The sequence below is a fragment of the Pelodiscus sinensis genome, chromosome 5, assembly GCF_049634645.1.
Source record: "Pelodiscus sinensis isolate JC-2024 chromosome 5, ASM4963464v1, whole genome shotgun sequence".
Classification (NCBI taxonomy): Eukaryota; Metazoa; Chordata; order Testudines; family Trionychidae; genus Pelodiscus; species Pelodiscus sinensis.
This window is the reverse complement of record NC_134715.1, coordinates 43,295,753-43,318,401: the sequence shown is the minus strand read 5'-3', so window position 1 is coordinate 43,318,401 and position 22,649 is coordinate 43,295,753. Positions and strand designations below refer to the sequence as shown.

The following is a 22,649-nucleotide window of genomic DNA, read 5'->3' as shown; positions in this document are numbered from 1 at the left end:
TCACTTTCCAAAATCTTGGCTAATAACAATAGTACCTTTTCAGAGTATTTGACTCTACAAAAGTGTTTACAGACAACAAATGTGGTTTAGAATGAATTCCAGCAATCATGCCGCTGAAATTCTCGATCATTTCATTAAATCGTAAAAGGTAATTGTTAAAAATTTACTACACCAGAAAAAAAGCTCTGTGTGGCATCTCTCTCTCACCAACAGAAGCAAAATGCAGGACAATGTAGCACTTTAAGACTAACAAGATGGTTTATTAGATGATGAGCTTTCGTGGGCCAGATCCACTTCCTCAGATCAAATAGTGGAAGAAAGTAGTCACAACCATATATACCAAAGGATATATCCACTATTTGATCTGAGGAAGTGGGTCTGGCCCACGAAAGCTCATCATCTAATAAACCATCTTGTTAGTCTTAAAGTGCTACATTGTCCTGCATTTTGCTTCAGCTACCCCAGACTAACACGGCTACATTTCTATCACCAACAGAAGTTTGTCTAATAAAAGATATAGCCTCCTACTCTCTCTTATTTACAAGCTTACCAAGAATCAGCTCTGAAAATCTGATTTTATAATGACACACATCAGCTAATGCTATTGTCAAGAAGGCAGTTGGCAAGTTGGGAAAAATTTTCCAGGTTTAATCCAAAACAATCATAATAATAGTCATAATATTTCAATATATCTATGAGTGTCCTATTATGACTTAAGGATATAAGTCTTTATAAGCATTAGTCTTTACACAGAAATGTCAAGAAAACAATCTCACACCATGTGTAAAGAAACTACAACTAAATTCCCTTCTGTCAGTGAAATGTGAAGTTACAGTTATCCACTCACCTCATCATCTGAACTGTTGTAACTTCCAGCAATCTCTTTTTCAGAATATGTTTTTGGAGTAGTTTGTAGAAGGAAGTCTGAGATCCTTTGCACAAGAAAGTCTCTGTCTTTCAAGTTGGCGAAGAGAAATGTCATTTTGTTTTTAGTGCTGATGGATAATGGGCTGGGTAATACACTAGAACTGTCTGCCTTTTCCACTACTGATACCTAGGGAGAAATAACCACCACTGGTTATGGCTTTTCAATGGGTAGCTTGATATGCACCATTTTCAGAGCTCAGTCTTATACTTAGGGGTTACCTTTGGGACCAATGCAGCAGCAGTTTCTAATATACTTTTTTCCCCCTTTTTGCATTTTTATAGACAAAATGGTTCTCTCCCATGCATCACTACTCCTACTGGAAAACCAACACCTGTACTGAAACAAACACGTGTAACACTAAAACCAGAAATTGTTATTTTTCTATATTACGGTTTCTCACCAATCATTTCCAATACAAACCCAGAGCTTTCATGCAACAACTTTGTGGGCTCTCAATTATCATACATTAGTTTGTTATATCCTACTTTATTTTAAACAGGTTTTTAGTACAACAACCACATTTCCACAGTACGTGTACTATGAGCTTCCCAGAAGCCACACAGCAATCTCCTACTCTGAAAATTACAAAACGAGGTATGGAGTATGCTCCTGAAGTGCTATTTTTCCTTTTCCCAGCAATCTCTTCCAAATCTGGAGAGGGGTAAGATTTTTTTTTCCTGTAAGGAATTTGTTTGGCTTTCTGTTATTTATGTATTCACTTATCACACTGCACCCTGTATACAGTATTCAGAGAGAAACCTACAAAGCACAGCTCAATATTTCACCAAGCTTCTGCAGAAATTACAATATAGAACTGCCACTGATCAATTATACATGAGCTATAAATGTGTGATGTATGTTCTATGCACTACTGATTACTCAATTAAAAAAATAAAATCAATTAAGTTCACAGAAATACCTCCCTTCTCCAGAGCAAAGAGCACAATTATAAGTGCTTTTAAGCATCACTTTGATACACTGAAATAGAATCTTCTAGGTAATAAAAACTGCATTAGGCATTTCAAGATAAGAGCGAGCACATTTTGGTTTACCGAGATTTTTTTTTTTTAAAGTAGCGATCCATGATCTCACATTAGCACAATGCCTTAATGTTTCATTAGTTAAAAGGACTAGATAATTTGTTTTTCATTTAACATCTCTTTTGAAGCTGTAGTCAAAGACCACAATACATAGCTCACTCTCAAAATATTTCCCCTTCTCCCCAACTAACTTCCTTCTTTTTTCAATGAACTATAAATCAGCTCTTTATTAATGCAAAAGAGCCTCATGAACAATATATTTAAGTTAACTAAGGAGAAATAATTCTATATCACATTTCTGTTCCACTAAAGAGCTGTCTGAGGGCATTCAACATAGAGGAAGCAGCAATAAACACAGAACTAGACTGGATGTATTACAGACACGATGCCAGAGCATCAGAAGAAGCTAAGCAGACATGCTTTTTTAATGCCAACAGAAAACTACTTTCTCCCTTCTCCAAGTGCAGGCACACTCCCAGCTATAGCACTGGTCCTGGAGGTTGCGGCTGCTGACTCAGGAAATTACTATTTTACTTTCTGACCACTGTTACAGAGCAGATGCTTCTAAAGGTAATAGGTACTGATGACCTTTGTACCCATCTGCAAAGGTGTTTCTTTGCTCTTCTATGTCACAAAAGGCTGGAACTTATGACCGGATCCAAAGTTAACATGAAGTCAATAGAAAGTCTTCTACTAACTTCAAAGGACTTAAAGGTTCTTAAAGTGCTGGAGTTATTGTTTTCAATGTCATAATTACTGAACAATAACCTTCAATGGTTTACACAACTTTAGAACAGTTAATATGCATTCCCTCAACTGATTCGCTCTCCAGAATCTGACAGGACATCCGAGTTTGATGTTGCTACTGCAGGTACAGCAATTGCTGTCTGAAGCAGCTGCCAATTCCACATCCCAGGGAAGCAGCCATGCTCCACAAAAGTTCTGAGTTTTATTCATCCACCCACAAGATATTTTCTCCACTTAACTTAATTGGGCAGTTTATCGCTCCCCCTGAATTCTGCATAAACAGAGCAATGTGAATTTAAGGTTTGATTTTGATTCACTAGGATTTAAAACTAGTGCTACACACCAGTGGGAAGCTGGGTGAAACAGCATTTTTTTCCTTAATGATTTGTGAAACATCGGACCTTAACATTATCATTAGTTCCTCAGATTCAGCAAAATATACGTGATTTCTCATATGAGCCAGGATGCTTTCAGCAGTCCAAGCATCCTTGACAGCCCAGCCCTGGCTGTCCAGCAAGTTATGCTCTTATGTCCAAGATAAATCACTGTTGAAACAAGCTTACACATCTCAAAAGGCACGCAGTTTCCTCTTCACCACAATACTAGTTACACAGAATTTTTAATTTCAGTATGTTTAAGTTATTTTTACTATTAGGATAATGTTAACTTCCTGTCAAAACATAAATGTTGCAACTATTATTCAAGAGCATTTTGTAGCAATTTTTAAAAAAATGCCTCACAGTAGATTTTTAATTGCAGCTAACCATACTTAAAAGTTAGGCTTTGCCTACTCTACACATCTTGCAGCGACAATTGTTGCTAAAAGTTGAGCAGTGTGCACGGTTTTTTGGCTCTTTTGCAGTCATGGCGTTCATGTTATTGACAAGAGACAGTGTGGTTCACTGTCCCATGTAGTGGCACTTAGACCACTTACAATGAGAGACAAGAACAAGGGAGCTCTACAGCCTAAGCTGAGAATAAGCTGATTTTATAGCTCAAGCTGTAAAGCATGGGTTTCCAAACTGGGGGTGTGCGCCCCCGTGGGGGAGCGTGAAGAAATTCCAGGGGGGGTGCAAGCCTCCCATCAAGTTTTGCTGCCCCGCTCAGTCCCCCCCCCTTTTTTTTTTGCTCAACAAGTTTTGCTGCTATTTTTGGGGGGGAGGGGGTATGAGGGTTTTTCAAAAATTAAAAATGGGGGTGTGATGCCAAAAAGTTTGGGAACCACTGCTGTAGAGGCTCCTACACAAAGTTCCAGAGCTCCTAGGTTCAAATCCACCTGGTGGTGGTTACAAGAGCTCCTATTGAAAATGAGCCATTTGCATTGCCACTGCAAAACTTTTGTCTTTTTGGGGAGAGGCGGGGGGATAGGCACCAGTGAACAACAAAAATTTTGACATTCAATTGACACTGTAGATGAAGACAACCATGCAGCATTTATGCAAATAGGAACTAACACAAAGAATTATCTAATGTGTCACGTATATGAAAATCTTCCCTCCTTCCCCAGAATACAAACCAAAGCTGTACTTGATAAGAAGCATATCATTGTGACAGCATTTGTTTAAAACTGGGCAGACTGGCCAGGATGCTATTAATCGTTTCTGTTTTAAAACTGAATTCAAATCTTACCATTTGACTGTATTTTTACTGAAATGTGCTCTTGGTTAGCTCTAAAGAGGTTTAATCCCCCATTTGTCTGGAAGTACAAAAACCATGCTGTGGGCCTTAAGTATAAAAAATGTAAACCAGGGAAGGGAGAAGAATCTGGAGAGTCAGAAGGAAGGATAGGAAAGAGTCCCCGTGAACCATAGTAGAATGAGCATAAAACTGAAGTTGCTACTAACCTGAAGTTGCTACTTTGATCACCACATTACATTGTTCTGTGACAACCAGGGGATTAAACAGCTTCCCAGCACAAAGAATATTAATGTGAGAATCCACCTTAAAAAGCAGCCAAGTGAAATAACTTGCTGTAGATATTCAGAACTGACACTCACCTCTCGAAGGGGGATAATGAGGCTACACAAGTTCTCCTCCTTACTAGTAAAGCAGATGTAATTTGTAGAAACAAACATCTGACCCAAAATGTGCATTTTATTAAATGGGGTCCACAAGGTGCAATCTGTGTGTCCATCTAATTTCTCATCTTTGGGAAGTCGGAACAGTGCACGGTATCTCTCACTCTTTGCTCTAGCATCGAGATCCCTAAAGATGGTGTTTTAAGATACACAATATACATAAAAATACACTTCAGACATTTCTTTGCAGGCCACACAGTACATACATCTGCATGGAACTTATTAATTTATATAGCTGTATGCAAATGTGAAAAAAATCATTAGGAAAGTTATGTCTATAAGACAGCTTTATTAACATTTTGATTCAGGTACAGCATCGGGATTTCTTATTTTATAGATCCATTGTAGCTCTTTCTAATGTGCTAGTCACATATAATGTACCACTATTTAATATTATCCCTGCTACCAAAATGCTTTAAAAAATGTAGTGTGATACGATACACCTCAATCGTCACTATGTAACAAAAGAAATGCAACTAAAATATAGGCTAGACTACATTTCATTAATATATTCAAAATGTAAAAATGATTAACAAGTTGCTATTCAGGTCCAGTGTCGTGCCACCACTAGAGAAAGAAAGAAATACTTTCTGTATTGTATTTGGCTCAGACTTTTCTTTTGGTACTTTCTTTACTGTAAAATATAAGACTTGCATACATGCAGAAATTCTGAGCAAGACCAACTACCTAAAGCCACAACTTTTTGCAGTTATAGAACTATATAAACACAAATGGGCCTGATTCTCATATACATTAAGGCCTCTAAGGCCCTTTTACCCTGCCAGAGCCACGTAAAGTGTATATGTATTATAGTTTTATCCACTGTAAGGCTTCTCTGCCGTAGCTTTGTAAGTGGTACTTGATGTAAATGACAATCTGGTCCAAATGTTCTCCTCTGACTGGTAACAGGCCTATAACGTTTGGCCAGATTTTTCCACATCCATTTTCAATGGCAGACCAAACAAGGAAGGTGGCAGACCAACAATAATTACTCTTCCTCTCTCACTACCACTACAAAGCTATAATGCATCTTGCATGAAAAGCATGGGGATATTATCAGAGAACATCTAGATAAAACTTTGGAAATAAAATGGTATACAAAGTCCCTATGATTAAAAGGTCTGTATTACCTACCGTTTCAGTGCAGATACTTTTTTGGGAGATTTCTTTTTTAGTTTTGGTAATGACTTGTCTTGTTCAAATCCTTCATTATCCAAGAGCTGTCTCATAGCTATGTTGGCAAGCTGTTCCATTAATTTGAATGTCTCATTGATACTGAGGAATACCGAGAAGAAATGTTCACTTGACCTTGTGCTCACTTTGATGAGGTCAGGAAAAAGCAACGTAGCATTCTTCTCAAGCTGAGTGATATCAACCCAGCGGATCACTAACTTTGCTGAACAAAGAAAACAGAAAAGATTAAGCACAAGAATGAATCATGAAAAAGGCAAGAGAAAAACGCTTTTGAATGCCAATGTGTGTGAAAGGGGGCGTTCATTCACCAATATGGTATTTTATACATCATATAATGAATTTAGATTGGATTTTCTTACATCTTGGCAAGGTGAAAGGACAGCACAAGCAGAGCCACCAAACTCACAAAGCAAAAAAAGATATATTTAGCCTAGTTGCCTAAAGTAGTTGTGTTTCAATATAATTTATTTATATATGAAACATTACACACAGATCGCATGTACCTTCATAGTTTTATCTCTTTTTGCCAAGATGTTTGCCCAAACTCTAATCTCCCTCTGCCCCACTACAGAGATCAGCAAACACAGTCTGGACTCACCAAATGGGCTGCCTACTAGGAATGTTAACTATTGTTTATTTACATAAATGTGTAACTGCTGGAAATTCTAACAGTTACAAGTTTACAGGCAGGAAGGGCAGGTGGGAGCCAATGCTTGCGGGAGCTGGCTTTTAAGCCAGCTCTCCATGAGTACTGGCTCCCATCTCCCTGAGCCCCACCTCTCAGATAAAGAAGCAGCAGTGCGGGGGCAGGAAGCTCCATGGGAGTCAATACACGCAGGGAGCTGTCTTGAAAGCCGCTTACCGTACTGACTCCTGTCTATCAGAGGCAGGAGAGGGGGGAAAGCAGGCAGCTCCATGGGAGCCAACTCCCTGCATGTGCCAGGCTGCTTCCAATCTGGGGGAAGTGAGGGGAAGACAGTTACACGAAGCTGGCACGTGCAGAGAGTTGGCTTAAAATCTAGCTCCCACTCCCTGCCCCGCTGCACCTGAAACAGAGGCAGCAGGGTGTGTGCATTTTGCATGTAGTCTATGTGATTAGCCAGTAAACTCAGGTTTATTGGTTAATCGTGTGATGGACTACACACTAACTTCCCTACCGCCTACTACGCGGCCTCTAACATCCACGGAGGTTAACTAACAGATTCATGCTTTTCAAAAAAGGAAGGACTTACTTGAACCACAATTCATCATACCAACAACTGTGACAAAACAGACTAAAATTATAGATGAATTTAGCAACATTCAACCAATCTAATCTCCAACTGACTGTTTTTAGCCATAAGCAACTGTTTGTCGATCATTCAATTTCAATTGCTAGACTGCTTTATTTCAGGATTGCACCTGAGGTAAAACAACATTAATTGTAACAGATTATTGTGTGCTTTATTATAAACTAGAATATTTATCTGGCATTGCTTGGGCCCTTAACTCACTGCAGGGCCAAGTGAGAAGCACCTGTCCATGGCTGCAGCAGCAGGGACAGCCAGGGAAGGGGTGCATGTCCCCCAGCTGGGGAAGGTCCAAGTTCATCTGCCCCCACCATAGTGAGATATATTTGTGGGCAGAGTGCCAGTGAAGTAGTTAGAGGTGCAGGGTGCATACAATTTATCATGTGATTTCTGAACTGAACCCATGGATTCCACCATGTATGTAATTTTTAGGTATATAGTCAAATAAAGTATCACAACAATACTGAACTCCATCACTGGTGTGGTTGAGGAAGTTAGTTCCTTGGCATGGGGATTATGTCTATTTAAATTTTTGCATAATACCCAGAGCTTTGTCCATGTCCAATAAATTAACAGTAATAAACCACTGTAGATTTCCTATCTATCCTTAAGTACCCAGATTGACCTGTTCAACATACCTTCTCTTCCCATGAGAAAGGAATAAAAGCAAAGGTGGTTAATACTGAGATACATCCAGCCCTGACGGGGGACTTTCCCCTTCCAATAACTGCAGGAGTAATAGTTCACCAATTTTTCCTCCTCTGGCATCCCAAACAGCTTGTGGAACTTTACTATGGCTTCCTTAAACTTTTCTGTGTCATCATCCTCTTTGATACCATTGATTTTGTTGTACTCTGCGATGATTCCCTGAGGAAAATATGAAGGATGTTAGCCATGAAAAAGATATGACATCTTTATCAGACATCAGACTTGGAATTTAAATGCCATAACCTCAGTCACCTTCCACCCATCTAATTATCTCTCTTCCTATCAGTGGTGAAGCCAGAAGAGCACATTTGAATGGGTGGGGGAGCACAACAGGATAGGGATGTAAGCGACTAATTGAGTGACTACTTGACCATTTGCTTCTCTCTCCCCTGCCTCTGTTTCAGAGGCAGCAAAAGGGGGAAAACAGGAGCCATTATATCCACAATGTGAGGGGGGGGGGAGGAGGAGGAGGAGGAGAAGCAGAGCTGCAGCAATCGAGGACCCAGTGTGAACTGGGACCATTGAGTCCTGGCTCGTGCAGCTCCCAGGAGGTAACCCCACTGTGGCTCTGCACTTTAAATGTAGTAAGAGCCTCTGGGCTCTTAACAACCTTAGGACACAAGGGTAAGCTCCTGGCAGGAGCACCACACAGAGCAGTGTAAGACCTATTGCCCTGGCTCCTTTCCCTGGCTGCCTCACTTGGCATAGCATGATTAAGACCCCATGATTCAATCCTGCTCCCCAGCTAAATCACCAGGCAGGTTGGCAGGGGGTGGGTCGGGATGCAAAGTAGGTGGGGTCACAGCCTACCCGTGACTATGCCCCTATTTCCTACAAGCCAGACTCTCTGATGACTTTTCCCTCTTACCTTGCTTATGTCCCAGGTAAGTAACCAAACATACTCCTATATTTCTTAATGGCACTATCCCTACTATTACACTAATGAAGAGGTGAGGAAGAGGATCACTGCAATTTGTCAAAAAAAGTTCAAATACTTTTTTCCCCACCATATTTTGGTGAAAACCTATAGAAAAACTGAATTATGGAAAAATGTTAGCCAACTCTAATGAGAGAGACTTGGTAAAACAGAATACCAATGTTAATTTGACTGTAAGCTCTTTGGAGCAAGGATTGGTTTTCTGTTCTTGTTGGTACAGCACCTAGCACAACAAGGTCTGGGACCATAACTAGTGATCCTACATGCTGTGGTAATAAAAACACAACACGTGGTTTTCTTTTAGTGATCTATTTTCAAAATAAGTGGTGAGAAGAGAGGCATGGTTATTGCCAGTAGAGCAGCTGGTCCTTTTCTTTTTATTATCTCAACAGAATATGGGAAATGCCACAAGCAATTTCATTCAGTGTGGTGACGGGATCAAACACACAAGGAACAGTGCAATTCAGATTCTGGTAGAGCTGCCCAATTTTCAAGAACAGGCAGCCCTCAAAGTGCTTTCTAATTGTCCAGTTTTAAGCTACTAAATCTACCTCAAATACCCTTAATACAAGGCTTCCATGTCCTCTTCCCCACCCCATTCCAGGCACCATATTATCTGAGTAAAAAAGGAATAGGCTTTCACTAGAGGAGTTTTAGTCTAAATAAAAACAAAGCCAGTCAGAAACTCCGCCATTGTGATTTTCTCAAGGACAAAAAAATAATTTATGGTCTTTCTTAGTAGAATGTTGAATGAAAGGCTAGTACAGGTTGGACCTCGCTGGTCCAGCAAATGAGGAAATTTGCTGGACCAGGGAAAGTTCCCCTGCTGCTGGCTTTCTAGTCCACCACTGGCTCCACTTCCAGCCCCGGTTGGTCACCCAGCTGACAGCCTCAGCCAGGCTGCCTGCCAATGGTCCCAGATAGGTGGGTGCTGAGCAGCCCTGTCCCAGCTCCCCTGCCAGGCTGCCGCTGCACCCCTACCAGACTGCCACAGCCTGGTCCCCCTGCTGCACTGTCACAATCCTGGATCAGCTCTCTTCGGCCACATGCTGTCACTGCACCAAGAAGAAGCCAGAGGGCGGAGCCAGGAGGCTGGACCATTTAAATAGTGCTAGGTTGCCGCACAGCCCCAGCTTTGTCTCCAGCTCCCCAACTCACACAGCTCTGGCCTCCTATCAGGCTGCGTGTGGCTCTGGCCCCCCAGTTTCTGCAGCCCCCCTGCCAGGCTGACACATGGCGCTCTCTCCCGGCCAAGCAGCCCCAGCCCTGGCTCCTCTGCTGGTCTCCCTACTCATGCAGCCCCAGCTCCCCTTCTGGGCTGCTGCTAGATCTGCTGGGCTCCCAGCTGCTTCCAGACTTCTGGGCACTGGGGCACTCTGGCCCAGGAACATCCATTGTCCTGCCAGACCACAGAGTCCCGGTTTAGGGAGATGCAACCTGGTTTTGGTAACTGAAGTGATAGAAAAGTTCTTGTTTACTAATTCAACTATTACAACATGGGAGAAAAATTAATCCTCTGTAACATGCTCGCTCTTTAACCTAAAGATTTAAAAGGAAATTTCTTTTTCTTCTCTTCAAATTGGTGTAGATTTCTGATTACTTTGGGGAGCATGGTCAGAGTGGTGAAGCTTTCTTTGTTGTACAAATATTCAGTTATGCAGCAGTTTTAGTAGTAATACTCTTCTAAACAAAGCTGTAGTTGACAGCACAGTTGTCTCATGGAAATAGGTATTTTAATGCTACAGGTTTAAACCATTTATAAATTTATTCTATTTATTTCTGATCTGTCAGTGAAATTTACAGAAGTACAGCTGATTATTAAGAAATATAATTATTACATGAGAGGTTAAAGAATGGAATGAGATGGAACTAACAGACTTCATCTACATACATTTTATGTACTGGTATAAATATTATGGTTAGAAGTATAATTCTGTCAGGAAATGACTGCAGTGGTAATCAGCGCCTTTATTTCAGTGTGACTGCATTTACCCTAAATGTACTGGTATAACTGAAGTGGTACAATATTTGTGCATAGACAAAGCCTACTTTATTCTTCTAAGTTGCTGTATGTAACAGAGAAAAACATAACTCACTCTAAACAGAGACAAAAGCATCAGCTATTTTAACTATTTACAGTTCTATTAATAAACCAATATGTTTATTTTCAAAATATTCATCACACATACTTAAAAATTCCAAAGCATAAGTGAATCACAGAAATAGTTTGTTCCTAAAACCAACACATTTTTTCTTTAATCTACTTCATATGTTGAATTAAAAACAAAAAGGACAGGTCAAATGGAGAGTCTCACATAAAATTATTTTGATTACACTGATATTTACGTTCTGGCAAATTTCCTTAATCTAGATATGCACCCAATGTTGCTTTCCTTTCAGGGATCACAGGAGTGTACAGATCACTGGGTGAGATGCAAGGAGACATCACAGTTCTATGGTCACATCTAAAATTAACAACAGCTGCTATATATATGCTACCTGTATTTTTCCTCTGACAAACGTGTTTATGTCATTTTCATTTTCAAAGATTGACAGAGTTTGCAACAGATTCTGTTCAAGCCATTCCCAATGTTCAGTGATTTCCTTCCTTGAACAACCTGCACAAAAGAACAAAGTAAATAATTTGCAGATGTCTGAAATGTGTTCATTCTGAACCACAACAACAAATGAGATTTCAAGAAAGTTCTTCAGCAGCGAAACAGGTTAATGTTTCACAAAGAAACAAATGTCTCAAACTCAGTAAATTGAAAAATTCTCTCTCATCCCTCCACTATTAATGATCAGCAGCAACTCTCAAGATCATCTTGTGTTAAGCAGAACTCACCAGGATTATGGTAAAAAATTTTCAGTACCAGCATTTAGTTTAAAGACTAACGAAGACTACTAAATTAACAATTCTAAAAATGTATGAATTGTAGTGAGTTTGTGGAATTGGAAGTGACATGCTACTAACGTCTAATTACATGAGGTAGTGGTTGCATTTGTTAGAAGCACAAACCAAAAGATAATTGTACATAATATAAATCGTTATTGACTGATGTAAATCCTAATATATATGATATAGTTACATTTCAAGACCAAAAACACATCTGAAACAGACAGTGGAATTTGTCAATAGCTATCTTAAACCATAAAAGAAAGTAATCTAATTGTATCTTCCAAACTTAGAGACAAATTCTTCTGTCTGTTCTCAAAAGAATATGAATTTTAACAGCCCTCTAAAGGGAAGTACATCTTTTGTCAGAATATTACTTTTCAAGTCAAAGCTGACAATATTAAGCTTAGTTTCTAGAGAGACAGGAGGGAGACAAATAAGATTTCTGCCATGGAGAAACACATATACATATATTCTGAAAATGAATATAGGACTACGATAAAGGAACTTTTCCATGTATTGGGCATTTAATGTGCTGTGTTCGATTTTTTTTCTGCTGTAAGCTTCCACTAAACACCACTTCTACTTGCTCTAGGCTAGACCGGTTTTTGACTGTTCTATAGCTTGTGATGACAAAGATCTCTGTCCTAATATGGAAGGCAGGAATAAATGCAAGAGTACTAGTTTTAGGCATCAAGAGGCCTGCACTGGAATGGCAGGGTTTTTGTACAGACATTGGCTTAAGCAATCCTGGGTAGCCTATCCTGCTACGCCATGATAATATGCTGACATAAGTGTGCTACTGTCATGCTCTTCAGCCACACTGGTGTTGTATATGGCTGTGATAAACATACAGTGCTGGAGTATAAATTCAGATTTACAGAAGCACATATCACTGCACTACTATGTCCTCTTATTCACAGGTGTTGTGGGGCAACTTGTCTGCTCACTTGAAGGAATAGAAGAGAAAATGGTGTAAGCCCTGGGAATTCTCATCTTGGCGGAACCCAAGATGGTATGTTGGCATGACATTATATGCCAAAGGCATCTATCCTGCTCAGTCCAATAACAGATAATGGCTAGTTTTTAATGGAGGCAATGCTTCTTTCTTATCCTTCTGAAGAAGCTGTAGCCAAGAGACAGTAGTGGGTACCTTTGGGTAGATTTATACTACAAACCTGGGGTTAGCAGAATGAGAGTTAACAGATCTCGGATTTGTTAACCTATGACTTGAGCATCCACGCCCACCTATAACTGCAGGTTAAGAATTGTTAAACCCCGAGTCCCTACCTGGGGCTTGCAGTATGTGGGCCTGAGTCCAACCTTCATAACATCCTTCCAAAATGTGGCTACTTTAGCTCATTGTTCATGGTGGAGTGTGGAAAAACTTGATTGTCCAGAGGACAAAAAGTCAGCCCACAGGACTACAGAATACTTTGTCAGACTCCCAGAACATAAGACAAGTGAAGCCGCACCACGCTGTAGAGCAGTGGTCACCAACCAGTAGATCAGCATCTACCTATAGATCTTGGCACCTGTGTCAGGTGATCCTGACTGGTTTGGCTAGGAGGCTATCAAGAGCCTGCACCTCCACCCCTTCTCCACCCATTGCCCTGCTGCTCCTGCCCAGAGCTACCCTCTGGGAGCCTCCTGCTTGTTGTGCAGAGTGGGGGAGACAGGCAGGGGGGCACTGATGTCACTCTGCCCCCTTCCCCTGTACCCCATCTTCCCAGAGTAACGAGGGTGGGGCCTTGGCAAAGGAGTGGAACAGCGGTATTTGGGTTTGAGGTAGATCCTGGACTGACTTAAATTGAAAAAGTGATCTTGTGCTTAAAAAGGTTGGAGACCACTGCTGTAGAGTAACAGGGATTGAATCCTGGATCAGGCATGGGCCCTCCACCCCACAGGGTCCTGTGACCAAAGCAATGAATTACTGCAATTTGTTTATAGACAGAAGTAGGGTTCATCTTAAGCTCAGGGTTCAAATTCAGTCCCACACTATACTCTAGACATCCTCAGGCCAAAATCAGCCACTAAGAGTAAGATGAAGTCAATGATTTCCCAGCATGAAGCATAACAACAAGAGAAAGGGACAATGCAGAAGACAGAGGCAGAGACAGCACATGTTGTTTCTCATGATGTAAGCAGGGGCTGAACTGCTGCTTGCTGTCAGCCAGCTAAAAGGAGGGGTGGGTGTGCCCACTACAGTTGTTTAGCTCTGCAAGGTAATTAAGTGTTAACTGTTGACATGTAAATACTGCTCAGAAGAGAATCTGAGGTGTGGCTATGTAAATCCCATTCAGCCAGGGCTGATGGAAGGTCAGTGTTGGAATGGAATGTGGAGAATTGTATATAATTTGGGACTGTTGTGGGGGTAACTAATCATGCTACCCCTAAATGTGGAAACTGTAAAACATGCCACCAGTGCTTGCAGGAGAGACACCACCATCATGGTAAGAGGTCTCGGAAGAACAAGCTCCCCCCCTTCCAGAGTTGAGTCAACAGAGCTGGGGGAAAGGGTTGAAGGACTTGAGTCAGCCTACTTCACACCTGCCAGGGGTGAGCTATAAGACTGGCCCAGCCTGCACCTTTCCCCCTTTGTTTTAAGGACAGACCTCAAGCAGACTCCCTGAGGAGTCTTTTCTTTTGCTAGTCCAGTGAAAGCTGGATTCATTTGCCAGTCCATCTGATGGCTAAAGAGTTGAAATCACTGAGAGCTGAAATCACTGGTTTGGCTGAGTGCCAGACCTGTTGCACCAGTGAAATAGCGGTGACCAGCGGCGTGGCGTGGAGCAGCGGCAGGCGAGGAGTGGCCATCGGCAGCAGGCGAGGAGCGGCGACCAGCGCTGTGGCATGGTGCGGCAGCAGGCGAGGAGCGGCCATCAGCGGCGTGGTGTGGAGCGGCGGCAGGTGCCCTGTGGAGCATCCAGAGGCGTGGAACGAGACAGCTGCTGGAGCGTGGCGGAGTTTCGTATAAGGTGCCCTCTATCTATCCCCCGACCCCCATTTCTACCCAGGTTGGGAGGTGAAACCCTGAGGGTGAGCTTTGGGACTCTGGGTGGCACGGACTAGAGACAGAGACCTTTGGGGTGTCGGACTTTTTGGACTTCGGGCGATTCTTGGCTGGGGTGGGGGGTTGGCTCATGTTTGGGGTTATGAACTCGGTTTGTGGTGTTTTCCCCCAAGTTAATGCCGTATGACTTCTCTTTCTGTTTCATTAAATGTTTCTTTCCTACACTCAGACTCAGTGCTTGTGAGTGGGGAAGCATTGCGTGAATTTCCCAGATTACTGGGTGGGGGCTCGAGCCGGTTCTATGTGTGATGGCCCCAAGATATTGAACCCAGCCCTGGTTACTGCCAGGCCTACCTGGCAGAAGGGTTACAATAGAAAAAAAAATCAGATTTCTGCTTCTGGGCCTGAACCCCACTCGCACATTGGTTTGAGCACATTGAGATGGCAACACAGGACCAGAAATGGGTCCAGAACTTACACAGGAGGAAAATCCCATTCTTTAAGCTATGTGAATAGCTTGCCCGGGCCTCAGAAGAAAGCACCAGATGAGAGAGCCCATAATGCTCCAAAAGCAGTTCCTATTGTTCTGTGGAAGCTAGAAACCCCAGATTGCACTAGATCCACTCTTAAGTCTGGTAAATCTATGGCTGACACAGTGGTCATAGAAGACTGGAAGGCAATTAAGGCTGTACCGTCTTCCAGGTTGATAAAAACTGAAATATTCCTAAAATTGTGAGTTTTGAATGGATGGGCTTTGTGAGCTACACAGGTGAAATTGATAGCTTTCATATACTCATCCTATGCCTGCCATTTCAAGCTAGTACATTCACAGGAAAGAATACTACAGTATTAAATCATTGTGCAGGCCTTTGTAGACCATCATGGACACACTGCATATTCATGGACGCATACACTGGATTCTAGGGCTATAAAATCCCAGTTAACCAGTTAGGACATGCCAGTAGCATCTACATGAGCCAATTGGTGCACAACACAGTATGCATTAGTACAACACATTGATGTGCATTAGAATTCACACCCCTTTGGTGTGCATTGTGTACATAAATCCTAAGTTATCTACTTCTCAGTGGTGGCTCAGCAGATTTCAGGTTATTTTAACTGATTCTGTAGAGAGTGTCCTGCCAGGTTGTCCTCTCTCCATCTCATTTTTTCATTATTCTTTGTTGCTGATAATTGTCTACTTTATTCCTCAATACATTAATTGATCTGCCACAACACTGCATGTGAAATGAAAGCAAAACAAAGAGCAACTCCATCGATCTAAATAACCATGTTAAAGTATGTACTGCCCTTTCAGGTAGTATGTTCTGGTACACCTTTAAAGCCTAGTCAAGACAAAAAACTTAAAATTAAATCAGTGCAACTTTCTATATCCTTGTTTCTTAAACTGTGTTCCGCGGAGAACTCACAGGTGTGCCGTGGCCATTTGAAGGAAAAAAACGCTGTGAGAGCTGCTGAAAAGCAGCGGGTGGTGTGAAGAGGTGAGCGAGTTGGGACATGGCTTGAAATGAGGTGGTGCTACCCGTTTTCCTCACGTGCCTCTGCGCCTGGCCTGCAACCGCTTGGGAAAGCTCCATGCCTTGGTTGCGTCCCTTGCCCGAGGGGAGGAGCGTTGCAGGGCCAGCAGCAGGGCCGGCTCTGATTGGCTGTCTCTGCTGCTACTCTGAGGATTCTGTCTGCCAGGGGAGAGAATGGTCCTAAAGCTGCCACCCCGACCGGGTCTTTGCACCACTGTCTTTAGCCCTCGCTTGTTACCCAAGACAGCTGAGGAAGGCCAGCACCTTCCACCCTCTTGCACAGACAAGGCCCTTCCTTTCAGTATCCTGTGTCAAAAATAAGAGAGCCAGGGGCTAGAACTATTGAAGGACAAAACATTAAGCAGTAAGGGACCCACTGTGAATTGGGGGGCAGAGTAAAGCCCTCAGTGCCCCTAATGCTGGTGTGGCTGCTATGGCTGTTGTCAGTCAGCTGCTTGACATTGACCCATGCTTGATAAGGTACCAAATTTATAATTTCCACCAAGATGAGTAAACAGAGTAAATTACATTTCCCTATCAAAAGAGAGGTCTAGAAGGCTTCATAGGGCAGTGAGCGAACGTTTTTGTCAGTAAAAGTGTCGTCCGTTGTTCAAGGGGCAAGCTTTTTCTTTTTTCTTTTTCCCCTCAACAAAAAATCCTTGGTGTTTCTCATAAAAACATTATTGTTTGGTTTTCCTCAGTCTTAAAAAGTTTAAGAAACGCTGTTCTATATAGATGAGGTTTTAAGCAAGGCAACAGGGAAGAGAAAGGATGCCAGACAATAAAGAGGACAAAACCTATTTTTGCACAGAACAGAGACTATATCAATTCCCTTCCGCCTGCCCCAGGTGTTACATTTGATCCCTGCATTACCTGGCTGAACTGCTGATATAATCTCAGACAGGATGCTTGATATGCTAATGAATTATATCAGCTCTTCAACATCAGAGCTGTTTGCAAACTCTGGCAGACTGGGATACAAGAGGAGGGGGGAATGGTGAGGATAGAAGGAAGAAATAAACACTTGAAAACAAAAGGGGATATCTTCATGGTTCTGTACATACAGCAAAACACTTAAAAAAAATAAAAAGACAGCAGCAACACTGTGGCAGTGAGTCTCTGAGCCCAGATCTGAAGACTCGGTCTCATGCTGTGGTGCTAAGAATACAATAAAACTATTTCTTCTCAAGCTGGAGCTCGGATGGGAAACATTTGCATAACAATTTTTTAGTACCACAGAGTAAGCTATATACTGGTGCTCTGAGACAGGCTGCCATGGGTTGGTTGGTTTATTTTTGAAGTGCAGTCGTACCCCATAACAAGATGAGAGTTTGCCCGTGTGAGGAAATTTACTGGAAGCACTATCCTTGAATATTATAAGTTTACAGTTACATTGGCACAAACCCCCATGTGGGCATACTTATTCTGGAATATGAATTAAGCTGCTCTAGCAAAGTGACCAATAACATCTGTTCCTAGCCCGTTTTACAGAGAGGACTCTGACCCTCACAGTCACATTCATATTAGAAATAGTGACATTTTACATAATGTCAATCTGTGGTAACTAAGCCCCCATCACAGAGCTAGATATAGCTTCAAACAATCAGCTAGTATGTGAGTGCAGACAAGACCATTGAGCTTTTCCTCCACAGTAGTGTTATGCTGCTGAATAAGTATGCCAGATACCAAACACATGATTTCTACTGCTCTACAACTATTCCTAGGAGCCAAGGATTATTGCATTATGGAAGGCAAATGAGACTGTAATGAGTTTCTGTAAAAATGGAAGAGTACAAGTGCCAAATAATTAGTGGCATACTTGTAAAAAACAGTAAAGAACAACTGTGCAATGAGAGAGATGGTTACATTTAAGGGGACATGGCTAAACATTGCAAAAACCTTTGTCCATTATATAAACATGAAAACTTTGATGAGATTAAGAAAGAATCACTTGGTTTTTCAAATGGTCACAGAAAGACGAAATAATCATGATGTGATGGTCTCAGGTGATACACAGATAGCCAGTTTTCAAGGCAGCATAAAGAATTTGCATGCAAGAAGACAGATTTTACTTTTCTTTATAGGCCATATTATTCAATTTAAGGGGTCAGACTTGAGCTACTACAGTCATTAATAAAAAACAAAACCTAAAACTAGCTTAAATTCAAGAAAAAACAATTTGGAATCAGTCCAGAGGCACCTTACAGACTAACAGATTTATTCAGGCTTAAGTTTTCATGGACAAAAACAGTGGGTCTTTGCCTACAAAAGCTTATGCTCAAAGAAATCTGTTAGTATTTAAGGTGCCACAGGACTCTGGTTTTGTGGCTACAGACTAACAAGCTACATGAAATTCAAGAAGCAACCAATAAAAGATACTAAGGCCAATGGGTACATTTTCTTATACCTTAATTTTTAAAAATTTCATTTTCTTAACTGGGAATATGGATTCTAGGGATTCAAAATAAAATAGGCTTATTTCCTAATCCAATTAAAATGTCAATTACCTACAGAACCAACTGAAAAAAAAACAACAGTTGTTTTTCTTAATGTTTAAGCAGTATTACAGTCTTGAAGATAGTTGATAGTTTTGTAATGTAGGTTCTTGTGAGGAGGGAGAAGACAATCAATCTCTCCATTCAGAGAGAATTTTTGGGATAGCTTTGCTTCCTCAGAACCAGATAGTGGTGTTTAAGCTGAGAAAAAGAGGGCTTGTTTGCACAGTGTTTGTGACCACTTATATTCAAGGAGCAGTATATATATATAACAAACATGTTATATAAAGAAAATGCTCTTACACTGCATCACTGGTTTCTCCTCCAACTGGGAAGCAACTTGCATGGCCTAACGCCATCTGGTACAACAGAATGAGGTGGTAATAGTAAAAAACCTAGTAGGTTAAAATTATAATTCCAAAAAGTCATTGATAAAATAGTTGCACTATTTCTTGCTAAGGGAAAATCCACTAGAAGTCTGCTTGTAATGTGTGTGCAATCTGTGTGTGTGAAATCAACAGCTGATTAGCAGAAGCCTTCTTTCAGTTACAATTACCATCAAGGAGCTGCAAGACTATGTGGCTAAAAAAATATAGCTATACAAAAATTCCAGATTAGATTCAGACCATGACACAGCGCAGAGATTACCCTGGTCAGACTCATGAATCATTTAGTTCTAAGGATACATCGGGAGCACCTTTTATTAGCTCTACCTGCAACTTTTAATTCAGAAGTTCTCCACACCTGGTTTTACTACCACTCATACAATACTGAAGATTCAGAGGGGCAGCCGTGTTAGTCTGTACCTACAAAAACTTAAAAACAGAGAATAGTCCTGCAGTACCTTAGAGACTAACAAAAAATATAGATGGTATCAATACTGTAGTTTAGGTCACATCCCATTGAGAGATCTGAAATTAGTGATGTTGATGAATACTCATTGGCCTGTACAGAAACTGCATATGGATCCTTCTCTCCAAGAGCTGGGTTTTCAGTTCAATGTTCTTTAACAGCTATACGTTACATTTGGAAGAAACCAACATTGTGTTTCACTACCTCCCAACTCCATGAATGATCGGCAATGTTTGAAGAACATAGTGAGAAGACGCTGACCAAAAATGTCGCCAGCAACACAAATGTATACCAACTGGTTCAGGAAGGAGGTGTCAGGAGAATAAAAATTCCCTCCACGCCTCTCAGTTTTTGACAGAGAAGTATCACTTCAGTCATCTGAAGAAGTGGGTTGTACCCACAAAAGCTGTAGATGATACCATCTACATGTTTTGTTAGTCTTTAAAGTGTTACCAGACTATTTGTTTTTTTTAAAGTTTATTTAGAGACTGTTAGGGGAGTCTAGGTGTGAACATAAAACAAGGCTGACTTTAGACGACACCATCAGGAATAGTTAGGGATACTGTTCATCATATTAGATAAGCCCCCTACATGTCACCAGATGGCAAACTTTGCTCTCATACTGTGACCTAATAACCAGTTGGCAACTTTGCAGTATCAATATGCAGTATTATAGGATTGGTAATTGTATTGTTGAATTATAGTGGTATGTTCTATATTCAGATACTTCTATTAGAATCAGATATGGCCAAACAGATTCACAATTTATCTGCTGTTTCACGTTTCACAGTGTAGGATTTAGAATCATATGTTTGTTTGTTTTTTTTAAATGTTATTCTTGCTAAAAATCCTAGTTATATAGCAAAATAGCAATCTCACCAAAAATTCTCAACGATAGAAGAAAAGAGGTAAGTCCCAAATTTTGAAAAATCCAACAAACAAAAAATGTTTAGAAGTTATTCCTTCCATTTAACTGTTTCATGCACATACATTATGTGGCTTGCTGATTTCATAAGTATTTCCCTTAACAGACTTTCAGTTCCAGTTGATTGATACATTATCAAAAAATAACTGCACTTAGCTGACAGTGACACATTCCATGTGTTACATAGCATATGCCCTCCCCCCAAAATAATTCTGTTTCAGTGTATTTGTTCTTACCACAGGCAATAGTCCAGTAAACCAACGAGTCTGGGGCCTGGTAGAGGATTCGGTATGGTGCTACCCTGGCACTGGAGTCCAGCACAACATCAAGAGTACCCACTAGGAGACCTGTGGAACAGGAAATTGTGTTGGTGAATGCGCACTCCTAGATTATCTGTTGCATATTACATTACTGCATGACAAATCATTTCTGCCAACAGGTAAAAAACCTATCATCTACTAAATAGATTTCAGATTTAAAATACGAGTTGATGTTACTTTACAAAGAAAGAAGGCTAAATAAGAATAAAAGTATTTTTAAAGCATATTTTAAAACTTATTTAGCTGTAGCTTCTCAATTTCACTCTCTTTGGATTTTCCCTCAAAACACACTAAACACCCCCCAGAATTCAAATTTGGAATTTCAGGTAGGAAAAGAATAATCCACAGATTTCCAGAAGTAGTCTCCACACTTGCTGGAATGCCTGTTGAAAACAAGGTTACCCATGACTATATTTAGGGGCTATTTAATTGTGGTTAGACATTCAGGCCTGGGCTCTAGGGCCTTACAAGTTGGGAGGGCCCCAGAGCTTAGACCTTAGCCTGAACATAAACAAACAGTCCCAAAAGCCCACATCAGCTGTCACAGGCCAACTATGGGGTGCCTAATTGTGGACATACCCATACAACCAAACCGTTTTCAGCAGCAAGAAGCAGAATAATTAAGAACCTATGGACATGCCAAGGAAACTGTTGGAGATTACCAACAGTTGTGTATCAAGTTCTACTGGAAATCTCCCTGACCTCAGGGTAGCTAAAGACCATCTAATCTGTGGGGTTTTAGAAGATACTCTGCAAAGGAAAGACAAAAATAACAAAAGGGGGAATGTTCTTTATAGTCTTGATTATGCGTAAAGATCACATAGAAGGTTTCCCCCACGCTCCACAAAGTTGGATTGTACCAGTTTTTGCTAGATAAGGGGGGTGGGGGAGTCTCAAAGAGTAGTACCAAGAGTGCTCTTGTACTATAGCCAACGAAGGTAAATGTACCTTTGCCATAGGCATCCTTTCTCCAAGTATTCATTAGATTTTGGAGTTAAACAGGAGTCAAAACAAAAACAATACAAAAAACCCCCACAAAACTTGAACACCAACTGTCTCTTCCTCTTTTCAATTGCTCATTTTCAGTTTCGTGAAGTCATAATTGTACTACTTCTCCAATTTTCTGTATTTCCAGGTAGACAAAACCGGAATTTCTAATGTGTAAAGAGAAAAGAACGCTTTCCTCACCCTTCCTCTATTTGGGGACAAAATATCCTTACAGTCACTTTTTAAACATCAGAAAGATACAAAAAGCAGAAACCCTCTGTTTTCCCTTTTGAATTGCTTTTAAGGTCAAATGTCAATTTATATTTGGAACTGTTCCACCCAATTGACTGACATTGATAGTCAGTCAATGTAGCATCAGCCAGTTTGAAAGGAAAAAAAGGGTTCTTGGTTAGGGATGTATAATCCCGTTTAATTGGTTAACTGGTTAAACATGAAGTTTAAGCAGTTAACCAATGAAGGAGGGAGGGAGAGTCCAGCTCAGCTGGAGTCCCTCCCCCCTGCTGCTGGGCTGGAGACTCAGTCTCCCTGTCCCCACTGCAGACAGAAGCTGCTCCAGATACCCAGAAAAGCCCTTGTTCATGGTGGGCCCTGCAGGGACTGGAGAAGACCCCTACCCATGGCAGGCAGCAAGCTGCTCCAGTGCCAACCAGCTAACCAGAACCAATAAGCATCACCCATTAA

At 41.1% G+C, this 22,649-nt stretch overlaps 1 protein-coding gene across 1 annotated transcript in view; it reads right to left on the bottom strand.

The window, feature by feature from the left end:
• Window positions 1–22,649, bottom strand: part of TBC1D9 (TBC1 domain family member 9) — a 70,182-nt gene that overhangs the window by 31,921 nt on the left and 15,612 nt on the right. Inside the window, exons 2-7 of the mRNA XM_006121624.4 lie at window positions 20,877–20,987; window positions 11,421–11,539; window positions 7,915–8,143; window positions 5,928–6,189; window positions 4,713–4,920; window positions 848–1,054 (exon numbers count right to left, since the gene is read on the bottom strand). Coding sequence (XP_006121686.1) covers window positions 848–1,054; window positions 4,713–4,920; window positions 5,928–6,189; window positions 7,915–8,143; window positions 11,421–11,539; window positions 20,877–20,987 — 1,136 coding nt within the window. The remainder of the gene's footprint in view (window positions 1–847; window positions 1,055–4,712; window positions 4,921–5,927; window positions 6,190–7,914; window positions 8,144–11,420; window positions 11,540–20,876; window positions 20,988–22,649) is intronic.